Source organism: Aspergillus saccharolyticus (genome assembly GCF_003184585.1).
Source record: "Aspergillus saccharolyticus JOP 1030-1 unplaced genomic scaffold BP01scaffold_15, whole genome shotgun sequence".
In the NCBI taxonomy this organism is placed as follows: domain Eukaryota; kingdom Fungi; phylum Ascomycota; class Eurotiomycetes; order Eurotiales; family Aspergillaceae; genus Aspergillus; species Aspergillus saccharolyticus.
The window spans coordinates 301172-322720 of NW_020290625.1; the positions used below are offsets into that span (position 1 = coordinate 301172).

A 21549-nucleotide genomic window follows, 5' to 3' on the forward strand; every position below is an offset into this window, starting at 1 on the left:
ACCCAGGGGTTTACTTGGGGGCGGGACGAATCCACGATAGACAGATGAATCGTACATACTTTGACTAGCTGCTGGTCCTTGCCATCTACCATCGTGCGATCCTGGTTATGTATCTGTAGCAGCAAAGCAAGTACGCCAATTGATTGAGATAGGAAGAGATACGACACGGAGTGCTGGAGGCTAAAATCCCATGCGATCAAAATTTTGTTCTTTTTCTCTACCCTAGCTTTTGAAAGAATCTAAAAAAAAAATCACCCCACTAATTGCACGGTCATAAATTGAGTTCGTAACACACTGCGGAAATCATTCTACAGAGTCTTCTCGATCATCTCGATACCGTAGTCCTCCTTGAGGGCCTTGATGAGAGGAGTACAGATATCCATGGTCATAGGAGCGATAACACCCTAGTTAGATATTTGATTAGCGCATTCCCTTTTTTTTTTTTTTTTTTCTTCTAGGTATAGAGGAGGGGAAAACCAACCTTCTGGTTAATTGTACCATCCAGCACCAACTTCACAGCGACACCGCAGGGGACACCGACGGTCTTGGCCATGGCGGAGTAGCCGCCGGGCACGCCGTACTCGCACAGGGTCGAGGTGCGGGTCTCCTTGCTGCCGTCCTTGTGCTCGATCTCGAAGCGGTGCTGCAGCATGACGAGGTCGCGCTCGTCGGGGGCGTACTGCATCTTCTGCTCGAGGGTGGCGCAGAGGGTATCGAGGGGGTTCCCGCGCGGGGTGGTGGGTTCATCGGAGAAGAGGCCGATCCAGCGCAGCCCGGAAATGATGCGGTTGCGCTCCTCGTTGTTGGCGAACTGGGTCTTGCTGGCGATCGCCCACTCGAGGTCCTTCTCGGCGGCGGAGGTCGCGCCCAGGATCTTCTGGGTCGCCTCCTTCCAGCTAATTGCACCACCAGCACCCGCCGCCAAGTACTCGCGCGGGGTGTCGTCCAGGAAACCAATATCGACGAGGGTCTTGATCATCTCGGGAAAGCCCTGGTAGCGCAGCGTCCCGCGGATCACCGTCTGCGCCTCGGGGATGCTGTACCGCTCCCGGTAGGGCGTCGAGTCGCGGTTCGGGTACGCCACAAAGGCGAACCCCGGGTAGATGAAGTACGGCTTGGCGGTGGCCATGAGGTCGGGCCCCGCGACGCTGAATTCCTCCCCGTCGCGGTAGAACTTGGCCGCGTTGCGCAGCGCCAGGAGCACTCCCCGCGACGACCACGAGAACTTGTAGCCCAGCGGGTTGTTGGAGCATTCCGGGGCCGGCAGGCCGCCGCAGTAGCTGAGGAAGGAGGTGATTTTGCCGCCCTCGGCGTGGACTTCGGAGATGGTCTTCACCGCGTAGAGGTGGTCGATTCCCTATGCTTGGGTAAGTATAACGGAGTGCCTGGAGAGGGCTGAAAGAGGGGGTGAAAGAGGGTTTGAAGGGGGGGCAAAGTCAAAAGGGTTGGGAGTAGTAGGTTGGAAATTCAGTATGGAGGGGTAAAGGGAGACATACAGGATCAAGACCAATCTCGTTCATCACCACAATTCCCGCCTTCTTGGCCTCCTCGTCCAGCTCCATCATCGCGGGCGAGACGTACGAGGTCGTCACCACGTGCTTCTTCGTGCGGATGGCGGCCTTGATGACCTGCGCGTGGAAGGTGTAAGGGATCAGCGAGATGGCCAGGTCGACCTGTGACATCGCCTTGTCGAGGGCGGCATCGTCGTTGACGTCCAGGGAGATGGCGGTGGTGTTCTTGAAGCCTTCGCTGAGTTTCTGGGCGCTCTCGAGGGTGCGGCAGGCTGGTGGGGTTAGTTTAGATGGAGCACTGGAGGGACGGGGGAATTGTATTCGATTGAGAATGTGGTCGTGCTTAATTTGCTTGAGAAGAGTACTTACCAACAGTGACATGCACATCAGCCTTGCTGAGAACCTCGACGGTGGGCTTGGTCACTGAAAGTCCAGTGTCAGTCATACGTGCCCAGTGAGTGAGTCACCCCGCAATTGCGGGCGACACGGAAGGAGTGCCATTCATACCGAAGCCGGAGCCCAGCAGGAGAACCTTGGAGCCAGCGACAGGCATCTTGATATGAGTTTAGATGGTCAAGGGGAAGAAAGTGATATGAAAATAGGGCAGGCAGGAAAATACGAGAATAGAAGAAAAGTCAAGTAGTAACTAGTCGTAGTCATCGAGCTCAGGGTGGGTTACTGTTCGCTGGCCATCGTTCCCCGCCGCAAAGTCACGTGAAGTCCAGCGGTATCGGAGCACGACTCATTCACCCAATTCTATTAGCTGTGGCTACTGACTCGGCGCGAGATAAGACCCGCCCATTGGTTACTATTTCGATGAGTGCCCATTGCATCAGTATGCAGATCCATCTCTATGATGTGTATGTCTCTGTATGCATGCGTATATACACGCCCATCGTCCACTTTTCTAGCATCACGCTATAAATGAGTAACACGCAAGAAGGCATTAAAGAAAAGAAAAAAGAATTAAAGAAAAAGAACACGGGGGAATATCAGTCCAAGTGCTGCCTCAAAATGCAAACTCCAAACTCCACTCCTGGGGATTCTGATAATATATGTGCAGATCGCAGTCCTGACTACAAGCCTTTGATCTTGCCATTGCTATCTTCAGCCGGCTCGTAACTCTCACCGTCGAAGTCTCCTTCCGCGTCCGGGTTCTTCTTCGCCTTGGAGATCCGCCGCTGCCAGCCCAACAACACAGGCAGGAAATGCCAGAGGTCAAAGTCGGGCCACAGCACATCCAGAAAGACAATCTCGGTCTCCTCGTGGCATTGCCAGAGCATAAAGTCGCTGAGACGTTCCACCCCCGACGTGCGGACCAGTAGATCCAAGGGAGGGTTGTCCCCCGTGAACATGTGTTCCGTTAAGGTCTGACGAGTAATCGTTTCTGGGGACATGTACACCGCCCTCTCCTTTCTGGGCGAGTTCTCCCGTCCGTTGGCTGCGTCCGTTTGTCCGCCGAGATGCAGAGTGGATGAAGACGAGAACGATGAGCCGGATTCATAGACCTGGTTCGAATGGTGGGTTTTTAGGCTACCGTCCTCGCCCGAAGATTCCGAGGCAGTCTCAATATCGCTAGGGGGATCGTCCGCTTTCGTGTGCTGCGCCTGGGCTCGAATGTTCTGCGTGATATGCGTCTCGGAGAAGGGTGTACGCTGGCTAGCCACTGAAGGGCGGTCCGCCGGTAGGGGCTGGCTGTAAGCCGACACTGTGTCCCGAATGGCTCCCGTGATCTCGTCACGCGAGGTGTAAGGAAAGCAGATGTTGAGAATGCGCTCGCCGTTCCCGCTCGTCATCTCGACTGCTCGATTGACGGCAGCCAGAACGTCGGGCTTCAGCATGTCTAGACGACCCAAGACCCGTACCTTGGCGCCGTAGCGGTCTAGAATCTCTCCGTGCTGCGCCATCTGGGAAAGCTTGACCCTAGCCATCTCCATCAAGGCATCCACCTCGAATTTCGACCGCTTGAAGTTCTCGATGCTGAACGCGTAGATCGTGACTACCTTGACTCCGCTTTTGTAGCATACTTCGAGAATCTAGAAAGTCAGGCAATGTTTAGTTGGTGGTAGACTTCAATGGCATGGAAGAAGGGCAAGGCTCGTATAGCGCATCGCCGTTGGGGAGCAAGGACTCACTCTTGCCAGCGCCTCGAACCCCATATTGTGCCCCTCCACGGTCTCAATGCCATGTGACCGCGCAAATCTCCGGTTCCCGTCCATGACAAAAGCGATATGCTGTGGAACTGGACCCTGCCTGATTGCCCCAACCAACAGTTCCCGGAGTTGCGCAATGACGAACTCCATTGGTGGGGAGGCCAGAAGCCATTTCCTGAACCGCGACAGATGTATCGAGGTCGACATAATGTGTCGTTTGTTTGGATTGCAAGCACACGAGTCTCTGGCGGAAGCAGAAGCCGCGGGGATTTCGCGACGCGGCCGGGGGTTAGGCGATGATCGGGTCGGCACTGGCGGCGTTGTCGAAATTACCACAATTGATTATACACGAGCGGAAACTGGACGCCTCAAGGAGATGAACTGAAGACAATGACAGTCTGCAATAGAGTGCAGAGAGACGGTATCACAATGTGGTCCTGACTGATAGGACCGTGCCCATGGGTAGGCAGGCTACAAGGCTGTTTCTTTTTGAAAAAAAGGGAAATTTTTGGTGGCAAGAGAGGCGGTCACCAGGCCACGCAAGTCACTTGATGGAGAAATCGAATAGACCTCAAGCACGAGATTTCAAGCCAAACAGGAGAACTCAGGGATCAAACAATTGGAATAAGACTGAGTGAGATCAAAGACCAATAGTTAGTAGAGTAGGCCAAGGATCAACACCGAAGGGGAAACGTAACCTGTAAGCTGAGTTACTCGGAGTAAGTGGTGGGTCGGCAACACGGCTTTTCTCCACGTGTAAATCATTCCTGCCTGCTTTCGGCCTCCCGGACAGTCAGCGGAACAAACCATTTAAAAGGGACTATATTTCGAAAAGGGACTATATTTCGAAGAGCCTTGGACAAAAGGAAAGACTGAGTGAGATGTTTAGGATTGCTTTGCCCCTGAGAAGAAGAAGAAGAAGAAGTTCTGGGTGGCTTGGCTGTTTCTAAATTTCTTCAATGAAGGCCGTACTTGTTGGTAGAAGCAATGTCTGTCTGGAAACCCTTAATGTGCTCCGGAGTATGTAAATGAAGCATGGAGTATAAACTTGATATAAGTTTACTAGTTTAGTGTGCAGTCTACCAGTAGAATGTAGTCCCGGCAAGCTGTTCCAGAGGATTATACTGTGCAGGATCCATAGGCTCCGAAGTGATCCAATCTTGAGATGATGATCTCGACGTGACTGGGGTGACTGAAGTGCCATGTACAGGTACTAACTTACTAGTAGTTAGGGATATATGGATGATTAAGACCAGACTACCTGTAGAAGAGTATGAAATTCACTGGATTTTCCCTTGAGTTCAGTTTGTTGTTGAGGGAAGTTGAGCCTGGGAATTTCCCCGCCTGACGGCCGCCCCGCGGACCCAGCTTTACATGAACGGATCCTCCCCGTGTTGTCCTCCAAGACTCTCCATCCATTAATCAATTCAATGTCACCTCCAACCTAACTATAATTTTTTCAACATTACTATTCGGCTTTGGTTGGCTCAAAGGTCTTTGTGCAGCTTACTTTAAACATACTTGAGCTCACTGCACGTCTGTTCATTCTCGTGGTGGGGTGTGCTTTGACACTCGTCACTTGATCCTACTATCCCCCGAGTTTGGATCTGATATACATCATCCGATAGACCTGTTGATGACTCCGGGGAAACCTTCAAGTATCCAAGCTTATTTTGGCTGACCTCCGTGAACGGAACTGCAACCTTTAGAGCAACGGCCTGCCCCTGTGGCTTCCCGTCCGTCTTGTTTCAGCTTGAGTTGCCCTGGAGCTGGCTTCACATACCCAGTCCCTTCTCCCATCGCCAGTGACGGAACCCTTTGCACGACTTCCCACGGTCAGTCATTCGTGTACCAAGAGCGACAATATATCCAACAGGGCTAGAACATCTCCTTCCAGTCCGTCACATAAGCCAATATGTCGATCAAGTATGTATAAGACCCTTTCATCATCCAGTAGCCCATGGCGGTCTACTCGTTTGCCCCGAGTAAGAAGCCTACCAGGTTGTCTTTATTGCATCAACGTACATCGAAGGTGTTATCACGTGTCTAAGAATACAGACAAACCCGGTGCCAACTCACCGCTATCGACTACCTACAATGTTCTTGAGCTGATGTGCGATTGTATAGCTGGGTGATGCTTCAGGACCAGGATGGCTTTGTCCGCCTGCCGCATGAACAGCTGGTCTATAAATCACCTCCTCGCACTAGTCTCTCTATACAACCACTGAGCTCAGCTGGCGGCAAAAATGCCTTTTCCATTCAGAGCAGTGCAGGTCAAATCTATTTGACAAATCAAAGGGTATAACCAACTTCCTCACTTGCCTTTCTTGCACTTTTTTTTTTTCTTTCGCGGCTTGAAATGATCATTAACATGATCCGGGCAGGTTGTTTATATCCCTTCGCAGAAGTCAGAGACCTTCCAGTCATTCTCTGCGCCACTGCTGAACATTCACGATACCCACGTCACCGCTCCCTTTTTTGGGCCCAATGCATGGATCGCACTGGTCCAACCCGTGTCTGGAGGCGGGATTCCTCCATCCTTGCCTGCTGTACAGGCCAAAGTGACATTCAAAGAAGGAGGGGCATTCGACTTTCACAATCACTTTGAGCGGATCAAGGAGCGTCTACAGCAGGCGGTCGAGAACTCGCAAGCCAGCAGTCGCGGAGCACGGAACGTTGACCTCTCCACAATCCATTTGGATGAACTGCCAGCCTACTCTGGTCCCAGCAGTGCTGGAGGAGAGCAGGCTCCCTCCGAGCCAATGATGAGTTCACGCGGCCATCATGGTGAAGCAGCAGACACAGACTCCAGTTTGGTGGAACCACCCCCGGACTATGAGACGGTTCAACAGCAAAGTGTGGCGGATGAATTGGAGGCGAGATTGCGCCGTGCCAGCTGATGTGAATTACGTAGGTGTGTTACCAGAACAGCTCAAAGAGGACGGAGAACAAAGCAACTAAGAAACCAATTGAATGGCTTGTATATTATCTCTTCGACAGGAGGTAACCACAGTGAGTAGGTAGTAAGGTGTACAGTCAACAATGGTAAAGTGGTGATTAGTCAAGTCCTCTGCCGAACGGAATTGGCCAATCACGTGTGCGATAATTGGCCTTTCGCCGGCGGCCGGGGCGTTCCGATTTTCCCAGACGGCAAAGGGAAAGTGCCAAAGCTCAAATCCGCCAACCTCATCCAAACTCGCTCGTTGCTGCTGCCCACCGCACTACCCCCCACACCTTCGCCAGTCCTAGGTCCTCCCCCCGGTTGTCATTAAGTGACCAGTTTCCTCCCTCCACACACCAACACAATGGGTCTCGCCGACTTTTTCTCCGACGTCATCTCCTCCTTCGGTTTCCCCGAGGCTCAGGCTGAGGCTCCTGCCGAGGCCGTCGAGGAGACCAGCAGCCAGGAGGCCGAGTCCTCTGAGGAGAAGCCCGCCGAGGAGGCTGCTTCCAGCGAAGAGTCCTCCGAGGAGTCCGCCGAGGAGACCCCCGCTGAGGAGGAGTCTGCCGAGGAGGAGCCCCAGGAAGAGGAAGAGGAGGAGGAAGAAGAGGAGGAAGAGGAGGAGGAGGAGCCCGAGGACCCCAAGCCCAAGATCGAGGAGGGTGAGTTTGATATATTCCTTGCTACCAGCCGATGCCTGTCTTTGGGTCGCATTGAGCTTCGACTTTGAGTTCACAACTGGGAACCCGCCGCCGCCGCAATGACTTGTCCTCGACATATCAGACAACACCACCGGACCTGGACATTCGACTGTCTCTTTGAGTCCGCGCGGATGATACCACCAAGTATCCTTCATTTGTTATTGGCGGCGGTGCCAGAATGGCGCAATTCAATGCTTTCCATACTCAATTGGACCAGTTGTGCTGACGTCTCTACCCCAATAACAGAGTGCGCCAATTCCGCTCAGTGCGCCCCCTACAAGCACCACTTCGATGAGTGCATTGAGCGCGTAACCAAGCAGGAGGAGGATGAGGACTACAAGGGTCCCAAGGAGGACTGTGTTGAGGAGTGTAAGTTCTGTTCTTGTTCTTCGATGGGATCTCCTCGGAGGTTGACAACGTGACTAATCACGAAAATGCAGTCTTCCACCTCACGCACTGCGCCACTCAGTGCGCCGCCCCCAAGCTCTGGAAGCAGCTCGCCTAAACGAGCTATGACTTTGAACGATGGATCTCTTTTTCCTCTCTCCCCTGCGCGACGTGTCTGAGTCACGACCACCGCTCGATCTCGATTGTACCACAACGAAAGAAAAGCACGCTCGCGCGGAGGAAGGGCACGAAGAGGGCAAAATCTCGTACTCCAAGGAAGACGACCATTTTCAAGTCAAAGTCTAGAGTGTTGTATGATGGCTTTTTTCTTTTGTTGTTCCAGGACGGAGAGTTCAAAAAAAAAAAACGGGTGTGTCAACCTGCTGCTGAAACCACGGATTAGGTCTTGTGTTTTTTTTTTTCCTCTCCTGCCTGCTGCATGGATAGATGAACACGATTAGAATGGAGGAAAATTGCACCCTTCTTTTTCTCTTTCGTCTTTTCGTGAGGTGATGCGAATTTCGGGGGGAAACGGGGGGATTCAAAAGAGAATCTCCTACTGTGTATGTACAGATAGCTGGTCTCTGCCTGTTTGAACTGTGCTTTTATTTACTTTTCTTTTGGATCTCTTTTGTTTTAGATGAAATGTGATTTGTTTCTGCTATGGGTTCGGGCCGTGTAGTTTGGTGTATTTGTTTTGGTAGCATGGATCTTTAGTGCTGTCTTCTATGAGAGGTAGGTTTTTATGCTTCTGATGCCTGTGCTGTATTGGAAGTAGCGAAGCAACTATACACTAACTAACGCAAATTGATAAACTAGACTCGAGTTTCAAAGTCAACAGGTATCAGTCATCTAATCATCACGCGTCCTATATCCATCCAGTGCCCTCGTACATGTTGCTGGTGACTGGCATTGCAAATCCAGACCAAGACCACATGCAGGCCGAGCCAAAGGCATGCACACAACCCCTTTACCTAGTTCTGTGACGTCTACTGCTTCGAAGAGACCGACGACTTATGCCTCGACTTTCCTTTCTCCCCCTCACCACTCCCTGCGGCATTCTCGTCGGGACGGACCGCGTCGTCCACAGTCTCATCGTCCACGACCACCTCCTCGCCGAGATTCACCCCACGGTCCACATCCAAGCGCCTGCGGCGGACAGCCCTTCCGAACAAGCCAATGCACACCGGCAACGGGGCCGCCACGGCCGCCACGACGGCAGAGAAGACCAGAGCGGTCCGCATGTTATCCGGCGGGGTCGCGTGGCTGCCGGCCTTCAGGGCGTCCTGCACGAGGATGAAGACGGCGCCCAGGAGCTGGCCGCCCGTCCAGCAGAGGGTGCTCCCGACCTCCGGGGAGAACGGGTAGGTGATCTCGACGAGGAACTCTAGGACGACGGGCAGCAGGGCGAACGAGGAGGCGCCCAGGATGGCGCACACGGCGTAGGTGGCGCCGATGCCCGCGGCGCTGGCGGGGGCAAACACCAGCGCGATGTACGAGGCGGCGACGATGGGCACCAGGAGGCGGATCGTCGCCAGGTAGTGCTTGTACCGGTCCGTGAGCGGGGCGATCAGCGCCGAGAATAGCAGGCCCACTACGATCAGGATGCCCCCGGCGATGCCGGCTTCGGTTTCGCTGGCCCCGTACGGCGAGAGGATCTGGTTTAGGAGGGAGGAGACGCTGTTGAAGAAGCCCACGTAGATGGAGAAGGGGAGCAGGATGAGGTAAAACTCCGCCGTGCGGAGGAGCTGCGCGATGGTTGGGCGAAGAGGCGTTGGTTCGCTTGTGTTGATGTGGCTGGCTGAGGAGGCGCTGGGTGGGGTTGGTGGTGCGGAGGGGAGGAAGAACGAGGGGAGAGAGGCGACTGTTGCCTTTGTGTTTTGGATTTTTAGTGTTATAGGGGTGTTGTTTGGCCTGGCGGGGGGGGGTTTGGGCAGGGAGCTTACGATGATCGAGATGTATAGCACCATGCTGGGGACGTCGTCAGGCTCGCTGGCCCAGAACGAGTCAACCAGTTGCCCTAGCGCTGCGCCGAGCGGGTTGGCCAGCGTCGCCACGGCCGTCGCACTCGTGCGTCCCTGACCAGAGAACCAGAGGTCGCTGTACCGCGTCGGTGCACTGAGACAGAACGGTTGCGCCAGGCCGATCAGGATCTGGCCGAACATAGTCACCCCGAAGATGCCCCCGCGAGCTCGCGTGCCCGCATATCGGATCCAATTGCCGACCAGCAGCAGCGAGGAGGTGATGATGATAGCGGGCTTCGGCCCACCTTTGTTGAGCGTGACGATGACGATGCTGGTGAATGACTCTGATGTTAGCTTTTGACAGTGAGTGCTGCGATGGGGCGGGACGATGGGGAGGAAATGTCGACTCACGGGCTGGCGGCGCAAAAGGCGAAGAGATAGCCAGTACTCATCCAGTTGATGGCGCTTTCGGAGACCTTGAAGTGCTCGGCTGCGGTGGTTGATATGGAGGAAAAGGTCAACCACTGTTTTGTGTGTTGGTTGGTGGGTTAACAGAGCGCCATTCCATTCATTCCCATTCACGCATTCTCTTTTATGCAGCAAGCAAGACCACGGTTTGCACTTACATCCCAACTCACGACGATGTTCAATAGGACCAGCTGGCTCAACCCCCAGAATCGTCGCTTGTAGACCTTGTAGACCGGTCCCGATGGAGGGAGCGCATCCATCCCAGATTCAACCTGATTCCTCGTGGCCATGATGACCAGAAGCTAGGTATTGGTTGAATGAGTGAAAAGCAAAATGAGGGGAAGTGCAGTGGGCAAGAATCTGGGGGAGGGGGGCATATCAGTTAGTAGTGACAACTACTACTGCTGATAGGCTCATGGTTGGGGATAGTGTTATTCAACTCGTGCGCTCGGTTGCTTGTGATTTGCACCTCCTCTGCGGCACAGTAGCACCCTTTCATCCCGCCTGGTGAGGCAGATCAAACCCGGATGAATTGTTTCAATTTGAGCCGAATTGTGGTTACATCCAGAGGGGTGGTTGTTACATCATCCCATCCATCCATGCATCCATCTCAATTTTGGACGTGCTGATTCGACACCCACTGCAGTTACATCTAACTTAATCAGTGGTAGGGCTGTGTTGTGATGTGTCGAGTATCACCCAAATATCCCGAGGGTGTGATGAAGATCATCGTCAATCAGCAGCTGCCTCATCCTCTCTCTCTCTTATCTTCTCTGTACGGAGTATACAACGTATACAACAGGGGAGGAATACAAGACAGCAATAGTGGAGCCCGACCAGCGAATCCGTTGTTTCAGGGGAAATTCCGGGGGGTTTAATAATAGAAAAAAACAACCACAAGAACTAAATAGTTCTTCAAGGGACATTCCACTGGGATTTCCCGCCTGTCAAACCTGCTGCCATCCCAGCGGCAAAAAGCAGAGGGAGGTGGATCTCCTCCAGAATATCATCATCCATCATCCTCAAGGGGAACAAAGAATGCGAGCTGTCGTTTTACCCCCGATTCCACCTTTTTCTTGATGGATCACACCCACATTTGTGCCTACCGAATAGTTTAAATGGACGCTGGTCCGGATAATTAAAGTGGATTCCATTTCTTTTCTGTATGGCTAACTGAGGGAGAGAGAGAAAGAGAGAAGTAGAGAGAAAAGTGCCCGGTCTTTTTTTTTTTTTTTTTTTTTTTTTTTTTTTTTTTTTTTGCTGATCTCCAAATCGGTGATTCTTCTTCCATCCAGTCCAGCTTCAACTTGAACCTCGTCCGTCCCGTCCCTTTCTTGTTCCTCCTCCCCCTCTCCCCCTCCTTTCTATTCTTCTCCCACCTCCTTCATTGTACCATTTGACCTCCTGCAACCGCCCTTACCTTCTTACCAATTTTCATTCTCGAATTGTCATCATCCTTTCTTCCAACGTCAAAAAAAGAATCCTCCCTTCTCTGCTCGGGCGACGGAGCGGGATGGGCCTTTGCCTGTTGATCCGCCGGCCCTCGATTTAAACCACCCCCCTCCGACCTCGCTACCGCTCCCTCTTTTCCCATTCCTCGACACTTGCAACGCAGACATATCATCATGAACGGTCTTGATGTTCGGTCCAGCCTGTCGTCGTACGGCGACCCCCGGCATTCAGCCTCCTATGGCGCTTCGCAACCGCCCCCAACTCAAATGCTGAGGAACAGCTACCGTGATGCCTCCGACCCCCAGCAACGGGGCAAGTCGCCAGTGAATCCGGTTCGTGACTTACTCCCCTATAGTCGGACACGTCTCCCCAGTCGCATACTGATTTCTCACGGCCCCCTGCAGCTGAACACGAACCTTCCCCGAAACTCCGCCCTACTCCACACCCATGACCCTGTCGCCATGTACCTGCTCACGGAGACCGCGATGAGCGACAGCATCCACTACGAGATCCTGTCGCTGGAGGAAGTGGAGGGACTGAAAAAAGAGCAAAAGGTCCTCAACAGTCGCTTGAACGCCGCAAAACGCAAGTTGGCCCTGGAAATGAAATTGCGCGACGCTGCCATGTCGCTGAGCCGGCTCTACACCCCCAAAAGCCCCTCGGTCAATGGCAGGGACGACCCCGCGGCCTCCCCGAGATCCCACCGAAGCTTGATTGGCCACCATGAGGCCACCATGGACAAGACGGATGAGGAGCTGGCGCTAAGCACGCGCAAGTGCGAAGAGCTTTCTCAGGAGATCGGGGACCTGGAGCGCAGGGTGCAGCAGGTCAATAACAGGCTGCTGGAGCACACGGCCGGGATTCTGCAGATGACGCACAAGGGCCTGAAGAAGAATCTGAAGAACAATGTGCCTCATACCCCGGAGAGCCTGGCCAGTCACAATATCCGCGATAGTCTCGATGACTTTGATGATCGGAGTTTCTACCAACCATCCGGCCCTCGGGACGACCATGCCGGACAAGGCTTGCACGGACTTGGACTCGAGGCGGTCCAGGATACGGAAAAGAGATTGGAATTCTGGAGCGGCAGACTATATGATTTGATCCAACAGTCGCATGCCGTCGCGGACCTTCAGCCAGTCCCACAGCCACCCCCGGGGGCGAATCCAACTGCAGCGATGGAAGCGTACTTGGCATATATCGAGAACACCCTGGGAAGTCTCACTGCACATCCCCCGAGCAGCCAGTCGCAGACGCGGTCCTTGGAGGATGATTCCCAGCAGCAGCTCGGCGAGGTCAACGCTCGACTACACCAGATCATTCAGCAGTCGGGCATGCCAGGGGCCCAAAGTCTTCCTCCACCACCCGACTCCCCCAGCGCCACCCCAGCAGAGCATCTGTCCTACCTCCAGGCTGGTATCACTGGTCTCGAAGACCGACTTGAGAAGCTCCTCGAGCAGAAAAGCATCTTGACCACGCAGATTCAACAGCAGCGCGAACTGAACTCCAAGTCGGACGCCGAGAGGGATGCGCACATCGCGGATTTGATGCAGCAGCTGGCGCATGTCCGGAAAGATCTCGAATTTTCCGAGAATGAGAACCAGCGGTTCAGAGACGACCTGGAAGAGGCGATGGAGCAAGTTACCGCTTTGCGTCAGGAGCTGGAGAATCACCAAGAACAGCACGTTATGGAGGACACCTCGAAGGCCCTGACCACGGAGCAGGAAGCTCGTGCACGCGCCGAAGCCGAGGTCGAACGCCTGGAAAGTGTCCTTGAAGATCTCAAGCGGGAAAGAGATGCTCAGGCTCAGGCTCACGAGGCACATGCGCACGCCGCAAGTGAGGTGGCTCGCCTGGAAGCCCACATTGGCGAACTCCAATCGCACCATGAGGCTCGCCTTGAGGAGCTCACCAGCGCACGTTCAGCGGCGGAGGGTGAAGCAACACGCTTGCAGGAGATGCTTGATCAACATCAAAGCGAGGCTACCCGGCTGCAAACAGAGCTTGAGCAGCATCAAAGTGAAGCGACCCGGTTAGAAGCAGTACTTAGTCAACATGAGCAGGAAACCGAATCCAAGAGGGAAGCGCTCACAGAAGCCCATCATGCGCAGCTTCAATCCCAGGCCAACGCCCACACGGAGGAGTTAAACGCACTGCGCTCCAAGACTGATGATGAAATTAGCCGTCTGCAAGCGGTTATCGACGAACTGCAGAGTACAGCAAACACGCAAGCGGAGGCAACGCAAGCCCGTCAGGACGCCGAGCAGCAACTTCTGGAATTACAGCAGGCGCTGCAGCAAACCCGCGATGAGACAGATGCTCAAGTCAAAGAGGCCGTCGATGCACGCGCACACGCTGAGAGTGAGGTTGCTCGACTGGAAGAATCAATGGGTCAATTCCGCGCCAGTGTGGAAGCGCAGTTGAAAGAGGCTACAGATGCACGCATCAAGGCTGAAAACGAGGTTTCGCAACTTGAGACGGTTCTGGGCCAGCTCCGGGGTGACGTCGAGGCTCTGGAGTCGCGCATCAAGCAAGTGACCGAGGCGCGCGCAGAAGCAGAGAACGATTGCTCTCGTCTACAGGCGGAGCTGCGGGAGATGGAAGGTGAAGTTGTCCGGGCTCAGACCGAGCTGACGATGGCTAAGGCCGAGCTGGACGGTGCATATGGTACGCGGGCCCAGCGGGCAGCTGACATTGCAGCCAATCCCGCAATCCAGAGGGAGTTCGACGAGCTGAATACCCGAAACCTGGAGCTGGCTGAGGAGCTTGCGGCGCTCAAGGCCGGAAAGCCGGGCAGTAGTGATCTACAGCACCGAGTGGAGTTGCTGGAGCGGGAACTTCGAGATACGGTGGACGATTACGAAGTGATGACCAAGGCCAGCATCGAATTCGAGAAGGAACGCGAGCAGTTTGAGGGAGTCATCGACACCCTGCGCGACCGTTGCGAACAGCTGGAGACACAGCTCAATGAGGAACGAATCAATTGGATGGGCAGCGGACGCGATGGCCATGAGACCACGTCCACCATGGTGCTCAAGAATGAGTTTAAGAAGATGATGCGAGACACGCGTTCCGAGAACCTGAAGATACGCAAGGTACGTATTCCACCTCTCATTCGCCATCTAGTGTGCCTCAAAGCTGACCACTGAACAACTAGGCGGATTACGACGAGCGCCGTCGGCTGGAGACTACAATTCGGAATCTCAACAAGGAGATCGCCAGTCTGACGGGCAAACCTGTTGTGGGTCAGCCTGTTCCAGCCGGATGATCACGATCCTCGAAGTTTTCCATTCCTCTTTACTTTCTCCCGATAAGCTTACAGCGGGGTGCTTGACTTGTCATTAATTTTCTTCCCTTTCCCCGTACATATTGCAAGGCCCCCCTCCTAATCTCTGCCTGTATATTCCATCTTGCTTGTACTAATCTCGGGCCTTTATTCGCGGTTGCTTGACTGAACTGCTTGTGTACATAGATAGAGTCTATCAGCCAGCATTGCATCCAGGAGTTAGTGATGATCAACTAAAAGATCTGTCGTTTCGTGTCTTTTATCGCGCCTTCTGCTTCAGACAGACAGACCTTCTCCTCCGAACAGAGAGGGAAGGCGCAACAGTCCGCACCGGTTCGCATGTCTTGCAACTGCTTCCACAACCTCGTCAATCCCGAATCCCACGACGCGAATAGAATCTGCCAAATGCCTCCCTCACTCTCCTTGCAGTATGGATCCTCAGGCTCAAGAGTATGTCCTGCAACGTGGTCGGCCTGCCAATGGCGAAGTCTCCTCCGCTGGCCATACTACCGCCGTCAGCATGGCACGTTACTCTCACTTGGAATTTGCAGATTCCATTCCTAGTGAGGAGAGCTACATTTTCGACGCCATCAGGGCATACTCTACTTCGGAGGAGTGTTCGCATCGACCGGGCTCAGCTAAGAAGATCCACCGAGATTTGGATAGCAGATTGGCAGCTCAACCAGTGCAGAGCACGGGGATTCCACCCCCGCCATGCCGAAACCCTCGATCTTTGACCGAGAAAAATACCTCGTCTCCTGGCTGGCATCCTCATCCTGCAGGTCACAGTCGCATTCTGTCCGTCGACGAAGGGAAAGCAGTAGTGGCCTCGCCTCAGGACGGGTCGCTGAAACGAAACCTCTTTGACGTCCTACACCTTCCAAAATCCGCCAGCCTCAATGATACCGATGATGCCTCCAAGTCCTCTCAATGGCTTGAGTACGAGTGGTCAGCAAATCCTGTCTATCCTTCGTATCCGCCTCCTGTAAGGTCGCCCACCCCCCCGGGACTCCCGACTTTCGGCACCCCCGAAGCTGTGAACTACTCTTCTCGCTTTCACGTACAGTCCGCCACCATCAGTAATGGTCAGAATCAACAACACACCGCGGCGTCGTCGAGTAGATCTTATCATAGTGGTGGTGGTGGTGCTTCCGAGCGCACGCGAACGGCGTCTTACGGAGACAAGATCCGAAAGATATTCCGCTTTTCTTCCACGCCTCCACAGCCACAACGACTGGTACCTGCCGTTGCAAGGGCCGAGGATGGAACGGCGGTGCAAGGTCGTTTCCCTTACCGGCAGAGCGGCCATGGGGTTGGCGTGGTAAGGCGAATGGAGGACCATCCTTTCCACCAAAGGGCACTTTCGCCCCCCCGGGAGGAGAGCACCTCGAATCACAGCAACCTCGTTCAACAAGACAGGAAACCGAAGAGAGAGTACAGCAGTACAAACGTTGCGCGGAATGCGCCGTGGCGTCCAACACCGGCACGTATAGGCCCGGGTGCCAGAGCCAGTCATCATTCGGCCTACGGTCACTTCTCTTCGGTCTCTCGCCTGCAGACCCCCGATAGTCATAGCCCACATCGGCCTTGCTCAGCAAACACGGCGTACACTACAAGCAGGATAGACTCGTTTCATACGTGCGTGTCTCAACTATTTAGCAATCCGACTAATCCGCAGCAACACCGTATGAGTACGGTGGATGACCAGGAGTCGGAGATCACACAGCAGGAGTCTGCCGCCTGCTCCCTGATCCCTACAGAATCCCCCGCGGCATCGGCTGAAGCAGATCACTGCGCTCTAGCCTACAACACCCCGCCCGACTCGTGGCTGCAATGTCCTCCGCTCGTTAGCTCTTGTCTCTCCTGTTGCTGGGGCGTCCGGCACGACCCGGACAGTGGTGTCCACTCCAATACATCTTCTCATGAAACCTATGAAACTGCTCGCAGCCACACGTCAAATGATGCTTCGGCAGCGCCGATTCGGGGAGACCAAGAAGCGGAAGCGGAAGCGGCACAATCAGCTCAGCACCCGATGCAATGGCTCTCGGAAGCGTGGCAGTTTGTCCATCAATTTGCATTGCGCAATGCCGTTGCCATGGGCCGCTTGTTGAACTAGCACTCGTCGACTGTACCGTGGACTTTGGGGGTGGAAAATTCACTACTTCGTGGCTCAATAGTCCAGCAGGAGCTACGCCGCAATGGCGGATTTGGATGGAAGCTTGTTCATGTCTCGTCTGCAGAGATAGTATAGTATTACGAATGGCTGTCCAGGCTATACCTCCAATGCGATGCAGTGCGTGCGAATCAAGACGTACATATAACCATCCCTATTGAAAAAAGAAAAGGTGCAAGAAATCAACCGCTATCATTAACCTTTTTGTCATGAATGGCCAGGGAAAAAATGACAAATTGGGAAAGGAGATATGAATCAGTGAATGTAAATGCAAACCAAGTAACCGACGACGAATGTCTTCAAGACGAATCGAGGAATGAGCCCCAGTCCAACTCCTTCGCTCCAAATATGCCCCGCGGATGCTGTGGATAAAAAAAAAAAAAGAAAGAAAGCTCCACTGAAATAGATACACAAAGTATGTTAAGGTAAAGTAAGGAGGAACTGGTCGATCATCCATGCTATGAGAGTAAAGACCATGCCAGAAGGAAATCACAAAGTGATGAAGCAGAAGCAAAAAGGGAAAAGCAGTAGTAGTACTTTGTAAATGGAGAATGGGAGGGGCTTGCCTATATGTAGGTTGTTCCCTCCGAACCCCTCTCCACCGGGACGAACCCATTTAGACAAAAAGGAAGTAGAAGGGTTACAAAGCACCCTGCTTTCCCCCCCCCCCCCCCCCCCCCCCCCCCCCTTTTTTTTTTTTTTTTTTTTTTTTTTTTTTTTTTTTTTTTTTTTTTTTTTTAGAAAAGAAAAGTTTCGAGGTGAAATCCATCATATGCAGTATATCGGGTGCTGGATGTACTGTGCTATCATACTTGCAGAAACCCTTTCGCGGAAAGAATTTCGGCCAAGGCGAAGGAGAAGAGAGGAGTGTCTTCGAGGTGCTGGCGTTGCATGCATGCATGCATGCTTTCTCAGTAAGACTATGGCTTAATCCTCCTTTTTTTCTCCTCGTTTGCATTTCGTTGGGGAAGCAAAAAGCAAACTTGAACCATGCTCGCGTAGGAGTTATTGATGCCAGTGCAGGGGGAAAAGAGGTGAAGGGTTTTTTTTTTTTTCTTTTGTCCCTCTCTCTCCTTTACAGACATCGGAAGAACTGACAGGCTTCCCTTAATTCCTCATCGTCACCGACAAAGTCCCAGCCCACGATGCGCGGGTCTTGACTCGAGCAGATGATCTTGTGCGCGTCGAATTGGAGCTTGAAGACTCGTGACGTGGGGATGGTGCTAGGGTCACGGTCGTTGCGGGCCTGGTGGTGGCGGGGGCGGTGGTGTTGAGAATGCTGCTGCTGCTGCTGCTGCTGAGGAGGGGGTGGGTGAGGGTGAAGGACTGGGTTGACGGTGCCGTTCACGGGCGGTTGGGGTTGAGGCTGGGCTCTGCTGGGGACGGTTCCTCCTGGTTGCTGTGGCTGAGCCTGCCCGGCCAACCGGGCTGTTAGGGCCTGGAGAGTTTGCAAGGGTCCACCGCCACCTCCTTGAGGTGCTGGGGGTGGGACTGCTGCGGTTGGCGTGGGTTGACCCTGTGCTGCCGCTGCTGCGGCGCTAGCGCCTTGTGGATGCTGCTGCTGCTGCTGCTGCTGCTGTTGGGCGAAGGCGTTCGATCGAGCGGTAGCCGCACGAGCAGCAGAATCGAAGGCCACGTAGGCCGCGCTGGCAGCGGCGTCTTCTTGCCGGAGTCGCTGGCCAACCACCCAACGGCCTTCCTTGCATTTCTTCCAGATGATGATGGACTCGTCGTAGGAGCCGGAAACGATACGAGCCCATCTGCTGCCGCCACCTCCGGGAGGGATTTTCGCGCCCAGGGCTTTGATGTCACGAGGGTCTCGCGAGCCGGTAGTATTCTGTTGATAGCCCGCTCGGCGGAGGGCCCGTGGGCCAAGATCGACGTTGGTGCCGGCGAGTTGAGCGTCGCGGAATGCGTTGTCAACGGCGAGAGCTTCGAGTCGAAGCGTCTCCTCCGCGCCTGGCGGGTCCCCGAAGCCGGCTTGGACGGTCCGGACCAAATTGCCGTGTCCGTGGAGACAGGCTACCTCTGCGCCCGAGGCATGGTCGAAGATCCGGACGGTGTCGTCGTTACTGCCGCTAATGATTCGACGATTGTCCACTTGAACGCATGCAATTCCTTTCTCATGGCCGATTACGGTCTTCTTGCAAGCCCCGTTGCGGAGATTCCAGACCTTGATCAGTCGATCACCCGAGGCGGAGACAATCTCATCCTCGTTGAGTTGAATGGCATTCACTGCGGCGGTATGTCCGTCTATGGTCATTAGGAGGGTGTATGGGGCTAAGCTCTGGATGTGGCCGTTGGCAATCTCGGCCTCCAGGATTGGGTAAGGCATCTCTGCGGTATCGACTATGTAGGATGGATAGGTTACCCCCGAGCCGAAGAACACGCTAGGGTAGTCTTTATCGGCTGCGGAGAGCTGGTGCCGGCTCCAGACCTTGATGAGCGTGTCCTTGGAGCAAGTTACAATGTACCGCTCGTCAAATCGAAGGTTCAAGACGGAGTCGTCGTGGGCGGCTGCGATTTCGTGAAGCTTCTCACCGGTGGAGAATCGCCATATTATAACGCTCTTATCGCTACTACCCGACACGATGATATCTTCCGAGGGACGAGGATCAAACTGGAGACACAGGACTGACTTGGTATGGCCCAGAAGAGGTGGGTGCCACAGGCGCCTGGTATCTAGATCCCAGACTCTGAGGGTCTTGTCCCGACTACCACTGACCAACCACTTGCCTGTGAACTGAATCGCGTAGACACACTCTTGATGAGCCTCTTCCATATGCGACGGATGTGGCAGTTGAAAGTTCGTGAATCGTCCTTTGGCCCAGTTCTCCTCCAGTTTCCTTCGTAGCCGGTACAGATGGAGCCAGTTGATCTTAGCCGCACCATTGGGCATCCGGATCAGCAGTGAGGAGTTAGGACGACGCATAGTCGCTAATGGACCGGTCAGGGTTGGTTTGGGTTGAGTCATTGTCGATTGAGATTCGCGCCGTCTTGTCGGGCTTGTCATTTGCTGTTCCGGAGTGAACAACGTGCCTCGCTCGGTTGAGGCTTCTCCCATGTATTGATCTCCTTCAGTATCTGCCTCTTGCACATCATGCCTTTGCCCAGTCTCCTGTCTCGCTTTCCGACCGGGAGTTTCGGCTATCCGTGAGTTCAACCAGCTGGGCGGTACCCGCTTCTTTTGCTTCGGCTCGCCACTATCCGGATCTGTATGCCTAGAGCGGGATTTCCGCAATTGAGGTGATGTAAGACCCGAGTGTTCCTGCTCAAATGTGCGAATAGCATCCATATCCACCCTCCAGCCTTCGTTGATATACAGATCTTTCCACAAGCGTGAGTCGGAAATGCGATTCCGCCAGGCACGCGAAGCCAGGGCAGCCATCAACAATGTTTGAGGGTCGAGATAGGAGAAGATCTCGGAGGTGATTTCAGGCGGCAGCTTCTGCACGGGATCCATGTGCAGGCGCGGTGCCAGTCGCTCGATCACCGAGGCGACGGTGGATGCGCGCATGGATCGAAGGAGATTGTAGGCGAGCTCTACATGGCAAGAGATTGCGGGCTGATTAGTATGCAAGGTGATGGCCGCAGCCCCAGTCCGGTGGTAACTTGTAAGACATCCTGCGGGTCGGGGAACCGGGAAGACCAGTTATTAAACTTACCAGCTCTTTCCGTCTCACTGTGCGTGAGAACCCACTCTTGGAGAGTCATCCACTCATCGGCTGCGAGAATCGCCAAATCCTTCTCGGCTTGACTTTTTGTTTCATCGGAATACCCCTCGTCCAGCCTGAAAGTCGCCGACAGCGAGGGGGCGTCGGGGAGTTCGGCAGAGTAGGTGTCGGTAGGTTCATGCGGAGGAAGAAGAGGGCTAGGAGCGGACCTAGAGGACCTTCGAGCCATGAGGGCGCTTCACTCACTACCTTGCAGAGATTTCTCAAAGAATATTCTGCATTCGCTCTGGTTTGTTTCAAGTCAATCGACAGGGCTGGGAACCAGCGCGGGTTGTTGTGGTGTGGGGTTAGAGGGAGCTAAATCGGGGATAACAAACACCACATGAAAAGGGATAGAGAGAGGCGGGCGGGGAGAAGGGGGAAGGGGGAAGCAGAAGAGAGGGGAAGAGTCAAGATAGAAGAGAGAGAGAGAGAGAGAGAGTAACTGTGAGATTAGCAGGAAGTCAGTCGGAAGAGAATAGAAGAGGATAAAGATGACTGAAACTCGAGGAATGTAGTGATTTGCGGAGGAATTATAAAAGAGAGAAAAGGGAGAGAGAGAGAGAGAGAGAGAGAGTCAAGTCAGGCAGTAAACTGGATGAACTGGGATGGCACTGAATGAGTTGACCTCGTCACGTCAGATTGACTCGATTGGGTTACGGTGCGGGTTGCCGAAATTGATCCACCCGGGGTTGTTTCAAAGCACATTGGCTGGACTGGAAGTACATCCATCCAAACTTGCCATCAGACACAGTCAGTATGGAGTAAGTAAGTACTTACTCGGTACCTGTTGTAGTTAC

General features: G+C 53.9%; 9 protein-coding genes across 9 annotated transcripts; 4 read left to right on the top strand and 5 right to left on the bottom strand.

Moving 5' to 3' along the window:
• Window positions 1-133: 133 nt before the first annotated feature.
• Window positions 134-2150, bottom strand: lys9 (saccharopine dehydrogenase (NADP+, L-glutamate-forming)). Its single transcript, XM_025575036.1, has 5 exons — window positions 2019-2150; window positions 1881-1934; window positions 1497-1783; window positions 482-1357; window positions 134-404 (listed from the first exon to the last, which is right to left on the bottom strand). The coding sequence occupies exons 1-5, from the start codon at window positions 2062-2064 to the stop codon at window positions 309-311; spliced, it is 1359 nt and encodes a 452-aa protein (XP_025431281.1). The 5' UTR covers window positions 2065-2150; the 3' UTR covers window positions 134-308.
• Window positions 2151-2356: 206 nt separating this feature from the next.
• BP01DRAFT_340660 (undecaprenyl diphosphate synthase family protein) lies at window positions 2357-4341 on the bottom strand. Its single transcript, XM_025573410.1, has 2 exons — window positions 3647-4341; window positions 2357-3547 (listed from the first exon to the last, which is right to left on the bottom strand). The coding sequence occupies exons 1-2, from the start codon at window positions 3869-3871 to the stop codon at window positions 2588-2590; spliced, it is 1185 nt and encodes a 394-aa protein (XP_025431282.1). The 5' UTR covers window positions 3872-4341; the 3' UTR covers window positions 2357-2587.
• A 1049-nt stretch (window positions 4342-5390) lies between these two features.
• On the top strand, window positions 5391-6564 carry BP01DRAFT_398788 (uncharacterized protein; the record flags this gene model as incomplete). The annotated part of the gene is made up of 2 exons (XM_025578546.1): window positions 5391-5963; window positions 6049-6564. The coding sequence occupies exons 1-2, from the start codon at window positions 5799-5801 to the stop codon at window positions 6562-6564; spliced, it is 681 nt and encodes a 226-aa protein (XP_025431283.1). The 5' UTR covers window positions 5391-5798.
• A 589-nt stretch (window positions 6565-7153) lies between these two features.
• BP01DRAFT_356792 (cytochrome b-c1 complex subunit 6 family protein) lies at window positions 7154-8228 on the top strand. Its single transcript, XM_025575037.1, has 2 exons — window positions 7154-7675; window positions 7747-8228. The coding sequence occupies exons 1-2, from the start codon at window positions 7366-7368 to the stop codon at window positions 7809-7811; spliced, it is 375 nt and encodes a 124-aa protein (XP_025431284.1). The 5' UTR covers window positions 7154-7365; the 3' UTR covers window positions 7812-8228.
• Window positions 8229-8440: 212 nt separating this feature from the next.
• BP01DRAFT_356793 (putative cell surface receptor/MFS transporter (FLVCR)) lies at window positions 8441-10618 on the bottom strand. The gene is made up of 4 exons (XM_025575038.1): window positions 10284-10618; window positions 10069-10181; window positions 9640-9988; window positions 8441-9564 (listed from the first exon to the last, which is right to left on the bottom strand). Exons 1-4 carry the CDS (start codon window positions 10413-10415, stop codon window positions 8683-8685), a joined length of 1476 nt encoding a protein of 491 aa, XP_025431285.1. The 5' UTR covers window positions 10416-10618; the 3' UTR covers window positions 8441-8682.
• Window positions 10619-11750: 1132 nt separating this feature from the next.
• Window positions 11751-14845, top strand: BP01DRAFT_296699 (involucrin repeat protein; the record flags this gene model as incomplete). The annotated part of the gene is made up of 5 exons (XM_025571855.1): window positions 11751-11909; window positions 11982-13421; window positions 13656-13985; window positions 14040-14672; window positions 14735-14845. The coding sequence occupies 5 exons, from the start codon at window positions 11751-11753 to the stop codon at window positions 14843-14845; spliced, it is 2673 nt and encodes an 890-aa protein (XP_025431286.1).
• A 448-nt stretch (window positions 14846-15293) lies between these two features.
• BP01DRAFT_382747 (uncharacterized protein) lies at window positions 15294-16979 on the top strand (the record flags this gene model as incomplete). Its single annotated transcript, XM_025577389.1, has 1 exon — window positions 15294-16979. One exon carries the CDS (start codon window positions 15294-15296, stop codon window positions 16977-16979), a length of 1686 nt encoding a protein of 561 aa, XP_025431287.1.
• Window positions 16980-17014: 35 nt separating this feature from the next.
• Window positions 17015-17685, bottom strand: BP01DRAFT_48715 (uncharacterized protein). The gene has a single exon (XM_025579893.1). It carries the CDS (start codon window positions 17650-17652, stop codon window positions 17191-17193), a length of 462 nt encoding a protein of 153 aa, XP_025431288.1. The 5' UTR covers window positions 17653-17685; the 3' UTR covers window positions 17015-17190.
• A 90-nt stretch (window positions 17686-17775) lies between these two features.
• Window positions 17776-21115, bottom strand: BP01DRAFT_340673 (F-box and WD domain protein). Its single transcript, XM_025573411.1, has 2 exons — window positions 20702-21115; window positions 17776-20579 (listed from the first exon to the last, which is right to left on the bottom strand). The coding sequence occupies exons 1-2, from the start codon at window positions 20937-20939 to the stop codon at window positions 18112-18114; spliced, it is 2706 nt and encodes a 901-aa protein (XP_025431289.1). The 5' UTR covers window positions 20940-21115; the 3' UTR covers window positions 17776-18111.
• Window positions 21116-21549: the final 434 nt, after the last annotated feature.